This window comes from Seriola lalandi, unplaced genomic scaffold (assembly GCF_002814215.2).
Source record: "Seriola lalandi dorsalis isolate HSWRI2012SDOR001 ecotype SW California unplaced genomic scaffold, Sedor1 jcf7180002054923, whole genome shotgun sequence".
Classification (NCBI taxonomy): Eukaryota; Metazoa; Chordata; class Actinopteri; order Carangiformes; family Carangidae; genus Seriola; species Seriola lalandi.
In genome coordinates, this window is record NW_019525475.1 from 1048860 (window position 1) to 1062364 (window position 13505).

The window sequence follows — 13505 nt, forward strand, 5'->3', positions numbered from 1 at the left end:
TTCATTTCCCCTCCCCTGATTTTATGACCGCGTATGTTTGTTTTTCTGTCTTTCAGTTTTTGCATGGAAGTTCTAGCAAAAGTGCTTGTGTTATTAGGATTGACTGCGTCCGGACAAAAATTAATTGGGTGTTTCCAGGGGTTTGGACAAAAAGCCAGTAATACTCACACCTACATAAAAACAGGTTTGACTCTTCGGTTAACCTTTAGAGTTTTACTTTGAGTTTTCCCTTCCTCATCTTATTTTGCAGAGCTGAAACTCCCCGATAGAGCAAACATATTGAATTTAGGATTTGGCTGAATCTGCTTTTTCTCCATATGGCCACAGACATGGTTTTCTCTGTTTAGTAGCACTGGCAGCTGCAGCTGATATTCACAGCCATAAATACACCCGCCCCGTCACACATGGTCATACCAACAACAACAAAAAAAATGTCCGTAACACAACAGAATACACAAGAACGTGTATTTTTTATTACTACAGAATCTCAATATATGTTGTGCTATTGTGTAAAACAATAGGGGAATAGGCGAACCTGCAAGGTGTGAAAACAATAGACAGATTCACCCAGTAATTAACAACTGTTAACACAATAGAGGTCAAGTAATAGAGAATACACAGAAAAGCCCAGTTTTCCCAAATCTGACAGAATCCCTCTCTCCTGAAATAAAAAAAAAGAAAAGGACAAGACTAGATCGGGGTTATCAGATCATTTGCAGAGACAGTGTGCGGCATGAAATCTCCATCGTACTGCAAAACACGTCTTTCTCACCAAGCATCTTTCCTTTACTTCCTTTTTTTTTTTTCATTAACGCAGCAAGAGGTGAAATGATGGAGATGAAATACTTGGGCATTGACTAAATCCACGTCTTCTCTGGTTATCATGCAAATATTCTCCAACATAATGCAAATGCATTCACATTCTGAGTTGAGTGTCTGACTGGATCCGGTCCCCTTCACATGATTTTTTATTTTTTATTTTTTTTGGTTTCAGGTCAAAGATTTTCTGGTTCGTCCTGCGTCACTGGACCAGTAACCAACAGGATTTGAGGGTGGGGTTGGGGTTCCTTCATGCTGTCAGCTTGCGTATTCCTCTACGTCACGTACCATCACCTCCTCTGTGTCCAAACAATGCATTCATCAACGTAGCTGTCGTTACTGGGGGAGGGAGAGAAAACAGCCATATTTACAGAAGCATGCCTGTGCAGTTCTGCAGTTAGATTTTTAAAATTTTTAATTTCTTTTTCTTTTTACTGCTTACCTTTTTGTCTTGATACCAATACAATGTACAGTTGGTCAGATATTAAAAACAACCTTCTAGAGCCTGGAGCATACATCCATTTATCATTTTCTGCTCTTTCATCTCCCATGAGTCAGTCTGAGGACACCTGGGGGAGTACAAACCAAAAAAACAGTCAGTGCCTGTGACCCTGAAAATAGAGGTCGTACCAGCTTTACATATTTCCCTCAGTGCAAAGAGAGCAGGCCATGGAGGTGCTAGCCTGTACACAGAAATAGATGAACTCTAGTGCAGCAGCTCAGCCACGTAACACGATCACAGTTAAATGACCGGATCAGTTTTGATTGTTGCACTGTGAGCGTGCGCCTCACATGTTTGCGGTCCGAGTGCAGCCATCTTGTTTCTCCAGGAGCGAAATCACACTCCAGGCAAATCATGACTATGGCAGCATGATGTCCCCACCCCACCTCCACAACCCCCAGTGGCTATATCGCGGGGGCCGACTATGCATGAATGTGCCTCGTGTGATGGGAGGATGGGGGGGGGGCTTGGTTTATAGGGTCCTGTTTGCCGGATTCCCTCAGAATACATTATGCCCCCCCTGTATGCTTTTAAGCCTGTGAGACTATTATCCAGCAGCCCCCAGTAAGTTCTTATCAGTGGCAGCCAGATGGAGAGCGCACCAGCAATACCTTAAGACTTGTTGATCGAGCGGCGCTGGCAGAAAGGCTGTCATTGTGGAGGGGCTCTTTGGTTTCAGATTAGCATCTTTGCTTTTTTCTCTATTTTATAATTGCCAAGAGAAGCCTCATTAATGACTATTATTTCCTTTGCTGGATTTATCTGTCAGTCTGGACGGCCTCAAGAGATAAAAAAAGAAAGAAAAAACTGCAGGTAAAAACTGACATGCAAAACATGACGTATGTTCTCCTATCCATGTCTGAGGGCTGTAATAAAAAAACGGACACTACACTGTAGTAGAAGCTTTTTGTTCTTCACCTATCAGACTGAATCTAATCAGTGGTGTGAGAGCAAACTGTGCATTGAGGGGTGTTTGCATGATGTGTCAGACGGCGAACAATAGAACATGACAAGAGTGTACTGGATACAACACTGTCCTCTAGTGCCTCTTACCACTAGCAGCTCCGTGGCGTGCTACACTGAAGCAACCCTGCTGTTATCCAGTGGTCTCATGCAGTAAATAAGACGGAGGATTAGACACTGTGTCAGGGAGAACAAGAAAATGTGCACGTGTGTTTTCTTTCTTTTTCCTCCCGATAAAAAGGCTGAAGATGAGACTATGATTGCACGTTGTTGTTGACCGCTCCACCAGTCATCACATGTCACTGCAGGAAAAAGCACAGGGATAGGCATCCACCAGTGCGCAGACTCCGGCCCCCACCTCAATTCTACCACAGGGGGAAATACCCATAATGCACCACTTGATGCTTTTGTATTGAACTGGCATTGCATTGGCGCTCTGACCCACTTTTTTTTTCAGTGGTGAGCAGGTTATTTTTGAGATTTTCATTTGCAGGAATACCAAGGGCAAAAGAAAGGTGAAGAATCTCACACACACACACACACACACACACACACACACACACACACACACACACACACACACACACACACAGACCAACTGTCTGTTCGTTTTTTTGGGGGGAATTCAGATCTGTCTGAGCACCTGTCAGTGCTGTTTCTGTGCAGCCCGCCTCCCACCAAAATAAAACAAAAAACGCCAGTGGTGTTTAAGTGTGTGTGTGTGTGTCTACATGTCGAGTCCTCTTGTTGTGAAGACGTCGTTTTTGCTTAGGGGGAATGTATCATCGAGTTTAAAGGTTGATCCCGTCTCCGCTGCTGTTCTGAAACACCAGACGCACCCTGCAGACAAACTGCAGATATAAACCAATTTAAATACCACGAGTGACTCAGAATGCTCATTAATCTGACTCAGTCTATTATCAAAACAAAAACTGATCTAAAAAAAAAAAAAAGTAATGGAGGTCTGAAACGGCGGTGGTTTAAAGAAATAATCTGACATTTTGGGAAACGTGTTTAATTTCTTGCTGAGAGTTACAGTATATGGTGAGACTGAGATCACTCTAATGTCGTATGCTAAATATGAGGCTGTAACCAGCAGCATGTTAGCTTAGCTTAGCACAAAGATGAGGGGAAACAGCTAGCCTGTCTGTCTGTGAAACTTACACTGACAAATTATATTTAGTTTGTTTAATTTGTACAAAAACCAACTTCTTGTCAAATTAAGGTGACTGCAGGTGCGCGGTCGGACTAGCTGTTGCCCCTGTTCCCAGTCTTTGCGCTAAGCTAACTGACTCCTAGCAGTAAGTTTCATATTTATCATACAGATATGTGAGTAGCATCAATGTTCTCATCTCACTATTTACTAGGACTGTCATGAATTTAAAATAGGCAGCAGTTTAACAAGAAAACAATGCAAAGAACATGTAAGACTGACAAACGTGGTGCTACATGCACAAAAATGTCACTGCACATCATTAATATTTGCAAACCAACAAGAAGCCCAAGGAAATCCCTACACAAGCTGAGCATTGTTACTCAATATCTTACAGTAATCTCAGTGATTGTGAAAAAGTGACATTACACTCATTGTTTTTCAAGCCAAGAGCTACGTTCCCCCGGAGAGCATTTAAATCAATCGCTCAAGTCTGAGCTCTTTCGCTCCATTACAGGCCCTGTAATCTTTTTGTCTGAGGCGTTTGTTATGCAGCAGGTCTGGCACACGCTGCCAGTATAACAAAACATAACCCCATTCCATTTGAACTCACCAGTTCAAACACATTTTACTTGCACCATTAAGAGGGTGATTGGTGGTTATTACAAGCTCCTGTCTGTGAGAACGTCCAGATGCTCTTTTTGTCAAGGTCAGAATCAAAGCCGGACAGGGAGGAGGAGGAGGAGGGGGTTGAATTTTTTGTACCCATCAGGCACTTGGAGCCTCTGCAATGACGCGGCACCTGCAACCAGGAAAGGCACAAAATGGAGTCCCAGCTGGCCCCCCGCACCGGTGTGAGTCAAAAGGCCGGGGGAGGAGGAGGAGGAGAGAATGCTTCAGGCTCGATTAGCTCCACATCCTATCTCCATCTTCAGCTCTGAGCTTCATCACCCTCAATCATTAGCACCAAATTCACAGCTGCCACTCTGGTGTATTAGCAGGTGGGGGCTGCGTGTTTGTTGCCTTATTTAGGGACATGCTGACCAACAAGGGTGGTGCGCAAAAATTAAATAGTCAATGAAATCCTGCACCTTTCTCTAAGTGTCCCCTTTTTTTTTTTTTTTTTTCTATTTCAGGATTTGCCCAAAAACCTTCAGTCTTCACTTCATGTTCTGGTGACAGGAGAGCAGAACTGACATTTGCATGCATCAGTAGGTGGGAAGAGATGAGAGCTGGCAGAGATACACCCACCCCTTTTTTCTACCGCATGCTGCTGAGCAGACCAGCGTGCACCTGTCCCCTCTGGCTGTGAACAGGCTGCAAGGAACTTCAGGTTGTTGACGGCCGCCTCTGGTGGCACGAAATGTTTCCTACACTATCCAAAAACTCCCGAGCCACCTTCTTCGCCTTCATCACGGTTTATTCTGGGTTAATAGATGAGACAAAAAGAGACGGAGAGGTGATAGGTAATGAGAAATGACTGAATGAGTTCATAGGAGAAGAGGGTGGAGGTTTGGGGGAGGAAGTGGATGGAGACGGACTGGGGTGTGAGAGGGAACGATAAGCAGATAGCTGCCGTGTGAATGGGAGTGACAGTGACAGAGTCCCATGCAAAGATAAACAGCCCGGGTGCAGCCTCTGTAATGGCTGTGCACGAGTAATTTGTCACTCCACGTGAAAAGCAAACAGCAGGGAAGGCAATGCCAACACTCTGCACTGACACTTACCATCGCCCAAGGATGTCTTACCAAGCTTTCCCATCCGTCTACACAACCGGCGCTGCCCCCTCCTCTGGTCAAGAGATAGTCTAAATATAAAACCATACACAGCTGCATCACGTTTCATCTTACAGAATTTAACAGAAATTATATTCAAGATCTGGGAGTTGATGTTTTATTTTCAGTCCTTTGACCTGGGATCAAGTGATTATGACTCCTAGTCTGAAAGGTTACAGACTCAGTAGCTCTATTAAAAGGCCATGTGCAGAGGTGTGCTGTCACATTTTGGTACATGACACTTATAAAACCTCCTTAGATAAAAACAAAAGGAACAAAACTGTTTTTTTATTTATTTTCATTTGTTGGCAGTTCAGGAACATTAACTTTGCATTGAATGCAGCTTTTAAATCTCTCGGTTCAATTACAACCTTTTAATCACAGAATGATGGCAACAAAATGATTTTTTTTAATATATAAAGTAAAACAGCTAGTCCTGGAGAATTTTAAATTGACTATCCACCATTTTGGATTAACTAAGAATAGGAGTGATTGGTAAAAAAAAATAAAAGAAAAAGATCTTATGTGTGAGCACTGCCATCTTGTGGTTGTTTCTAACACTACACACACATCTTTTAAATAACAATAAAAAAGATCCATTATTTCCAATATTTAAAGCAGCTGTAAATAAATTTCTATGGCTATCAAGTACAAAATATACATCCTAAATGTGTAACTGCTAAAATGCATATTGATATACTGAAAATAATCCAACTTTCTGGTCCCCTTGAGACATAAAGTTACTTCAAGATATGCAACAATAAGACATAAAACATTTAAATCCAGCAGTTCAGACTGAGGGAAAACAAACAAACAAAAGAACATTATTTTGTGAAGGCCCATAATGTTTCAAGAAATTAAATAATCATCAACCTATTAAAATGCTTTCTGTAGCACCCCCCAGCTGCTGGAGGTGAGAATGTAACACCCTCGGCCTTTTCCCTGAGATGGGCAGAAGCTCGCCGTTGGCTTTCATCTCGTCTATCCTCCTGGACAGGTCGGCGTCGCTGTCGATGACCAAGGTGCACCTTTGGGCGTAGCTGACCAGAGTCTCTTCTCCCTGGCGAAACATGCCCACCAAGGGAACCATGTCTTTGCCGGCCAGGTGCAGCTCGGCGATCGACGCCGTGTTCGCGATGGTGTTGCGGTCGATTCCCAGGTGGCGGAAGGCCTCGCTCATGCTCTTCTTCTTGATGAAGGCGGTCAGGACCTGTTTGTAGCGGTGGATGACGTACTGGACACCTGTGGCTGGTGGAAAGAAAGGACAGAGAATGAGCTTTCGTGCTTGAACGTTTTGAATGTCTGCTTCATGACACGGTGAAAGATTACCTCTCTTTCTGCTGTAGTCCTTCCCTTTCTTTGACCTTTTCTTGTCCTTGTGGTGTTTCCGCCTTTTGTGTTCGCTTGAGGCCGCGGACACTTCGGATGAGTCGGACGCTTCAGAGCCGCTGTCGCTGGTGTCGGACGAACTGGAGGAAGCTCTTTCTCTCTTGCGAGATTTGTTTTCTGAGTGCTGCACTTTGCTGGGTTTACTGGCTGTATGATCGACGGAAAACAAAAGATGTGATCAACGAAAATAAATAAAAGCGGCGACTAAATGTACATATGAAGTCAGACAGTAGTCTCACCAACCTTCCGTCACTGGACTGGGCGAAGCGAACGTCGGCATGGAGCGGTTGCTTGTGAGGTTTTCGATCTGGCTCCTCAGGAACTTGCGGTCCTGCATCAGGTCCTCCACCTGTCTCTCCAGCGCAGCAATGCGCTCCTGTTTGCTCTCCAGCATGCACTGCAGCTTGGTGATAGTCAGCAGCACCCTTGGGGGCAGGCTTTCTACATGTGAGGCAGCTAAAGACAAGGGAACGGGCATGTGGAGACCATTACAACACAAGGGTATAGATCCTATAAATCATCTGTAACACAGCGCGACTATTAATGCCGACACTGCTGCTCACCTGACATGGCGCTGCTGGGTGTGTTGTCCTGGACGGCGTCCGTCGAGGCTCCTGACTGAAAATTCTCCCACTTGATGATGCGGAGGTCATCCTGCTCCTGCTTCAGCCAGGCCGGAGAGCTGAGCCTGTCCTTGGTCCTCACGGAGCTGGAGTCGATCTCTACGCAGGGGGAGTAACCCGACGGCTCCTGCTGCCACACGGACGACATCTCTTCAGACCTGGGAAAGAGTCAAACAAAGGGAGTGTTAATGTTTCGTATCACGCAGAAATCCTCTCGGTTCAAGTGCCACATTCGTGAAAGGTTTTCCATATTGTAGAAGGTCAAAAATGAGGAATGATATTCCCTTTTGATGGAATGGAAAGACCTATGTATTTTATTTTGAACCCCATCCCTATCTATTTGTATTTCTAAATATATAGCATAAGTAAAATCAAAACTAAAACCTTTCAACTATTATTAACTCCTCTATGCCCTCAACATGTCCATATATATATTGGCTATATGTAACTACAACTTTATACAGCATGTAATATAGACATATAAAATATGTTGAGTCAAAGGAACAAGCTTGTTTGGTACAAGCCTCGACAATAATCACATGATTATCTTTTTTAAATTTAATTCGGTGAAAATGAAAATGTAAAAACAATCATTCCAACTGAAATCATCACAATCTCTGCCAAAATAATCACAATAAAAAAAAACCCTCAATAATAATATAATAGTAAAAAACCTTAAAAATTATTTAATAATACTTTCCACCATCTTTTTCGAATTACTAAGTGAAAAGGGTGAAATACTGAGTGTAATTCCTTTCACGACTTGATTTGTTTTCTGTACAGCGCACAGATAATTAACAACTGTCAAAGACAGACAGGTGTCATTGGCAACAGGTGTTGGCAGACTTGTCATCTGTCCTCTCTGTGAGGTGAACTCAATATAACAATAAAAGCCTGTTGTAAATACACGAGGCCTAACCTTGCCAACATGTTGGTTCAAGCTTAATCACTTTATTGTGGCTGGCGATTCAGAAGCATCAGCAAGTAAGAAACAGTGACTTCCTGTGTTTGAGCCTTCAGTAACAGTCGAAGTGCAAATCCCGGTTCCCACAGACCATGTCGCTGTTTCACACAGACGCATCAACGTCACACATACATCTCATGCTGCCGCAACGTTTGCCGTCAACAGCTGGCGGCAACTAAACTCGGGACTGGAGCTGTCTCCGTGGCAACAAGATGCAGATCTCGTAATTATGAGATCCTGTATCTAGTCGTTAAAAGATAAAGACGTTATAATTATGAGATCTTTACCGAAATATCAAAATTACAAGACACAGAGGTTGTAATTACACGACAACACTGCCAGTTTGCTTTTCTTTGGTGCAGCACGTTCCTACACAAAATAATTCAGTAATGCTAAACTGAAGAATGACTCATCGTGTTTTAAAGCATGAATAATGTTTATGTAAGATTTAATTTATTGCATGAATGAGTGCATCGTGTTACATGAGATCCTGTCGCTCAATATTAAAACAATAAGCGTTACTTCACATGATTATTTATCATGCAGTGGACCATCAAGTCACTGACTGTATGTGTATGTAAATGCAGCTCCTTGTTTCTTTTCAGATCCACTGGTCCAGGGAGGTTTTTATTTTTCACACTTCAACTGCTTCACAATGAATTACAGGTTACACAGGTTACACGAATAAACATGTGACGTCCCCTTCATATATATATAATAAAAGAACCGGAGAATGTGTCTCGTAATTAAAACTGTCATAGCTCATAATTATGAGAACAGGTGTCTTTTTTCCCACTGTAAACATTATAATTAGACTTTTACTATACTTGTTTTGATAGTTATCAAACATGGTGGTATCTGATATCTCCATAATGCCTTGAGGGAACTTTGGCAGAAACATTCACTCAGACTTAAGGATGAACTAATTAAGAGTTTGGTGGTCAAAGGTCAAGGACACAATGACGTCATGGTCTTGACCTTGTGAACGAGATATCTCGAGAATTCTCCATGGGAACTCCTTCACATTTGGCACAAACATCCACTGGGACTCAAGGATGACCCCATTAGATTTTGGTTGTCAAAGGTCAAAGGTCAAGGATCAGTGTGACTGCACAAAGCAACTTTTTGGACATTGCTCATGACTTCACTCAGCAATTATGACAAAATTTCACACAAATGCTTCATATTTAATACGACTCTGGATGAACAGGGATGTAACCTGAAACTAGTCTGAGTGGCGGAGGCAGACGACCACGAGGCGGTAATTCTAGCTCTCATGATTATGAGATGGTAAGTCAAATTACAAGATACAGAAGGCATAATTAGATAGATGCAGCCTTCAGTTTTTCTGTTCTGGTTATTGTAATGGACTTTTATACTTTCAAAATATAAGTTCATATGTTTGTAATATACAAACAAAAGGAGTCGGTAAACCAGCTATCTGCAAACTGACCAAAAGATTCATTCCATAAAGGCTCATTACGCTTCATTAACTGCCATTAATTCATGCATTCATTTCTGCATGGAAAAAAAAAGATCATTAATTCATGCATGTGATTCTTCATGAATTATGGGAAATGCATATATAAATACATCCACATCAACTCATGCAAACTCAAACACATGAGTCAATGCAGGAGCTGAGGTATTTTATAATAAATGAACTTATATTCAACGTGTTTCACGTCTTCGTCTTAGTTCAGTTAATGACAATCATTGCTGGGTCTGTTTGATTTTTATGACCACAGCGTGCGACGCTTCCACCTTTGTACTTAATAATGGGAGACGAAACTAATAGCGACCTAATCATTTATTAATCCAGAGCCATGTGAGTTCATGATATATCACGCATGAATACATTCATTAGGACACAATGAATCATGCATTAGTTAAGCATTAATTAAGCATGAGCAGTGGATTTTGTGCCCACATCCCAAATTTGTTTTAGAAGCAGGCCTCCTGCTTTTGTTTTTTTTTTTTTTTTTACACTGCTTAGTGGTGTGAATAAAGAAACGCTGTGTTTCTCTATCCATTAATATTTTCTTACCACTGGACACATGAATCAGAATAAGATGATGTAGAGAAAACATTTCAAGTCAAAGTCAAGTTTGTGTTTATTTGGCTTTTAACGGCCGAACCTCCGTAGGAAAAATGAACTCACCTCTTCAGTCACTACCACTGTTCGAGACCAGTGCTCGATTTAAATTAGATTTAAAATGCACATGAATTTGCATCTGCAACAAATCCATCCAAACTTTCAGGCCGGATAAAAGAAGGAAGGAGTTATTTCACACCAACAGAAAAGTATTCCCCCTCTTTAAATGTAAACATCAAAAAGAGGCTTCATGCTGCAGAGAATAATTCATAATTCACATTGTGTTTGTGAAGCTGAAGACTGCTGACAACTTCTGCTTCAAAACTGCAGTGGAATCAAACATCAGAGCTTGTAGCGCGTAGAGACACGTACCCTGTAATTTTCAAGACTTTCATTTGTGCACTTTGTTATCTCTTGAAACCAGAGCAACTGTAACGGTGGGAAGGTTTAAAAAGAGCGATGCAGTTTGGTAAGTAATGGATAACTAATGCTCGGGTCATGATGATGATTTAATGCATGAACTAATACAAGATGTATCATTAGTTAATCCTTAATGGTTCACAATTGTACGCCACTGAATGATTGGTCATTAATGATTAATCCAGTTACAGAGAAAAAAAGGCCATTTCAACCCTGTGCATTTTATTCAGCCTCTGAAAGCAGATTCTCATTAATAAATTAAGTCATTTTACAAGAAAATTGGTGGCACTTATGTATTTTCTTATGATATTTTTCATTGTTGTTGAAAGAAGTGAAGTGCACCTCAAAGGACAATGGTTGACAATGACGATTAATCAGTTAGTCGATCGACAGAAAAATAATCGGCGACTATTTTGATAACTGATCAATCATTTGAGTCTTTTTTTTTTTTAATAATTTTTGAGGATTTTCTGCTTTTCTCTGATTTTCTATACGATTGTATATTGACGTTGAAGTTTCTGACTGTTGGTCGGACAAAAAAAGAATCATTTGAAAATGTCACCTTGGATTTCTGGAGGATTTTGACAGGAATTTTTCAGTGTTTTATGACATTTAATATACTTTTATAAACAATTAATCAAGAAAATAATCCGATTATTAAATAAATAAACAGTTATTTACAGTCCTCCTAAACTTCATGTGTAAAATAAGAGGAGTGCTCCTGTAACCAATCACATAAACTCATAGTGACTTGATCATTTCTGACTGGTGAGCAACAGGAATCAATAACACATCCTCCTTTAATTAATGAATCAAATCATCATGAGTACATACATTTAATAGGAATCACTTCAGAAGAGTTTTATAACCTTAGTGGAACCTATTCTGGTCGGTGGCTGCAGAGAGAAGCGGTGCATTCAGGTGCTTGATACCTGAATGCAGGATTTCAAACAGATGAAAAAACAAAACAAAACAGTATTTTGCTGGTTTTTGTTGCAGGAAGTGGACATCACTGTTTTATTTAATGTTTCCATGGAGATGACGATGGGACTCCTCTCTTGAACATGTGCATGCTGCAGTATCCAAACACAAGTGAGGAGTGAGTGCTGCAGTGATTAATCTGCTCCCAGCACCTGACATAACGTGTTAACATGAGAATTACTCTCATGTAAATGAACTACTGCAGTCTGAAAAAACATTTTTACATTTTTCAGTGACAACAAATGGGGTTTAAATACTAATAAAGTGCAATAATACAACACTAAAGTCAGCAGGTTTATTATATCTTATCACTAATGATTTATTGCAGGAATATAACTGTGTGTTAATTTGTGGGAATTTAAAAAAAAAGAAGCATATTTGGTTTAAAAGAAGTTATAAACCTCAAAGAACATACAAAGCTGTGATGTTTAGAGGGCTTAAAGGAGCCAACCATTTCTCCTTGCAGTGCTGTTAATTAGCTCCTACCAAGATGGATGCTAATGACTGTAATTACCAGGGAAAAAGGGGAAAAGGAGCAACAAAGCCAGTGAAACGCACAGAACAACGTACCTTCAAGAGAGTCCAGTGAACGGGGCTGACGCCGGTGATGTTCCTCCGTTTGTTTGGCTCAACGCCGAAAACTCACTTCGTCTAAAACGTCCCGTTTTTCATAAATATAAACAGAGACGAGTAACAAAAATGCGGGACCACAACAGGCATGTCTGAGGGAGGGGCGGTGCCACAGAGCACTGACGAGACGGGAGCACTACGGTGCCTTCAGGTGCTGGACGGAAACTCGTACGTTTCATAACTATATTGAAGGAAAATCCCTACATGATAAGCGTTTCTGATAAAATATTTGCTATTTGACATCACTCCCTGTGCACACTGATATCACATTGAGTTATGCCTGTAAATATGAGTCTTTGCCATTGTTATGCAATCTTGATATGACTTATTCAAATATTTTCAGTTTTATTTATTCAAATTTGTCTTTATTGTTGTTAAATGCTATTTTATTTTAATGTTATATTTTGCATGTATTTCCATGCGTCTGTGAAGCACTTTGATTTCCCATGTGTCTGAATGGTGCTACTATATATAAATGAACTTGCCTTGCCTAAAGGGAAAATCCTTTTTTAAGCCTCAAGCAGTTGCTTATCCCTTAAAATAATTAATGAAACAAAATAAATAATTGAAATAATTAATAAAACAATCTTAAAGTTACTTTAAAGGTTGTAAACTGTATAATACAGCATTACCATTCATATCCACATGTCTGGTTGGTTATTAGGGCAATAGGGGCCAAACAACGAGGTTAGTCCAGACTCAACTTCAAAAATGTACATATTTCCGATGGTACATGAATGCAGCAAAAGAACGGAGAGAAATTTAAAGGGGGCGTGTCCTTTCTCAGACAGTGCAGTGATATAAAAGATAATTTCCACTCACACCTGTTATTACGGAAGCCGAGAACGGCCATGCCCCTTTTTTATTTTTGCACTGTTTTTTTCTTTTTTTTTGGTGCTGTTTTCTCGTTATCTCGATATAACAAAGATTGTTTTCTCGTGATAACGAATTAATTATTTCGTTATCACGAGATAACAAAGATTGTTTTCTCGAGATAACAAATTAATTATTTCGTTATCTCGATATAACGAAGGTCAGGTGTGATGATTGTGTGCTGGACTGGACCGGAGCATCCTCATTTCAGTCCACGAACCTGCCACCGGCTGCTTCAGCTAAGGTAACGTTAACGTTAACAACATTTATTTAACCGGAAGCAGCCGGTGGCAGCTCGTGGGCTGAAATGAGGATGGT

The 13505-nt window shown here is 40.9% G+C and overlaps 1 protein-coding gene across 3 annotated transcripts; it reads right to left on the bottom strand.

The window, feature by feature from the left end:
- Positions 1 to 451: 451 nt before the first annotated feature.
- On the bottom strand, positions 452 to 12427 carry LOC111673626 (uncharacterized). Of its 3 annotated transcripts, XR_002762109.2 has the most exons (8): positions 12255 to 12427; positions 7165 to 7382; positions 6845 to 7057; positions 6542 to 6748; positions 6086 to 6460; positions 4689 to 5244; positions 1262 to 1388; positions 452 to 1158 (listed from the first exon to the last, which is right to left on the bottom strand). XR_002762109.2 is itself a non-coding variant. In XM_023431457.2 (5 exons), the coding sequence occupies exons 2-5, from the start codon at positions 7370 to 7372 to the stop codon at positions 6081 to 6083; spliced, it is 1008 nt and encodes a 335-aa protein (XP_023287225.1). In that variant the 5' UTR covers positions 7373 to 7382; positions 12255 to 12424; the 3' UTR covers positions 5317 to 6080. The 3 variants fall into 3 exon arrangements, 1 of the variants encoding a protein (XP_023287225.1); XR_015436176.1 differs by having other exon boundaries at positions 1262 to 5244; XM_023431457.2 differs by lacking the exons at positions 452 to 1158; positions 1262 to 1388; positions 4689 to 5244 and having other exon boundaries at positions 5317 to 6460; positions 12255 to 12424.
- Positions 12428 to 13505: the final 1078 nt, after the last annotated feature.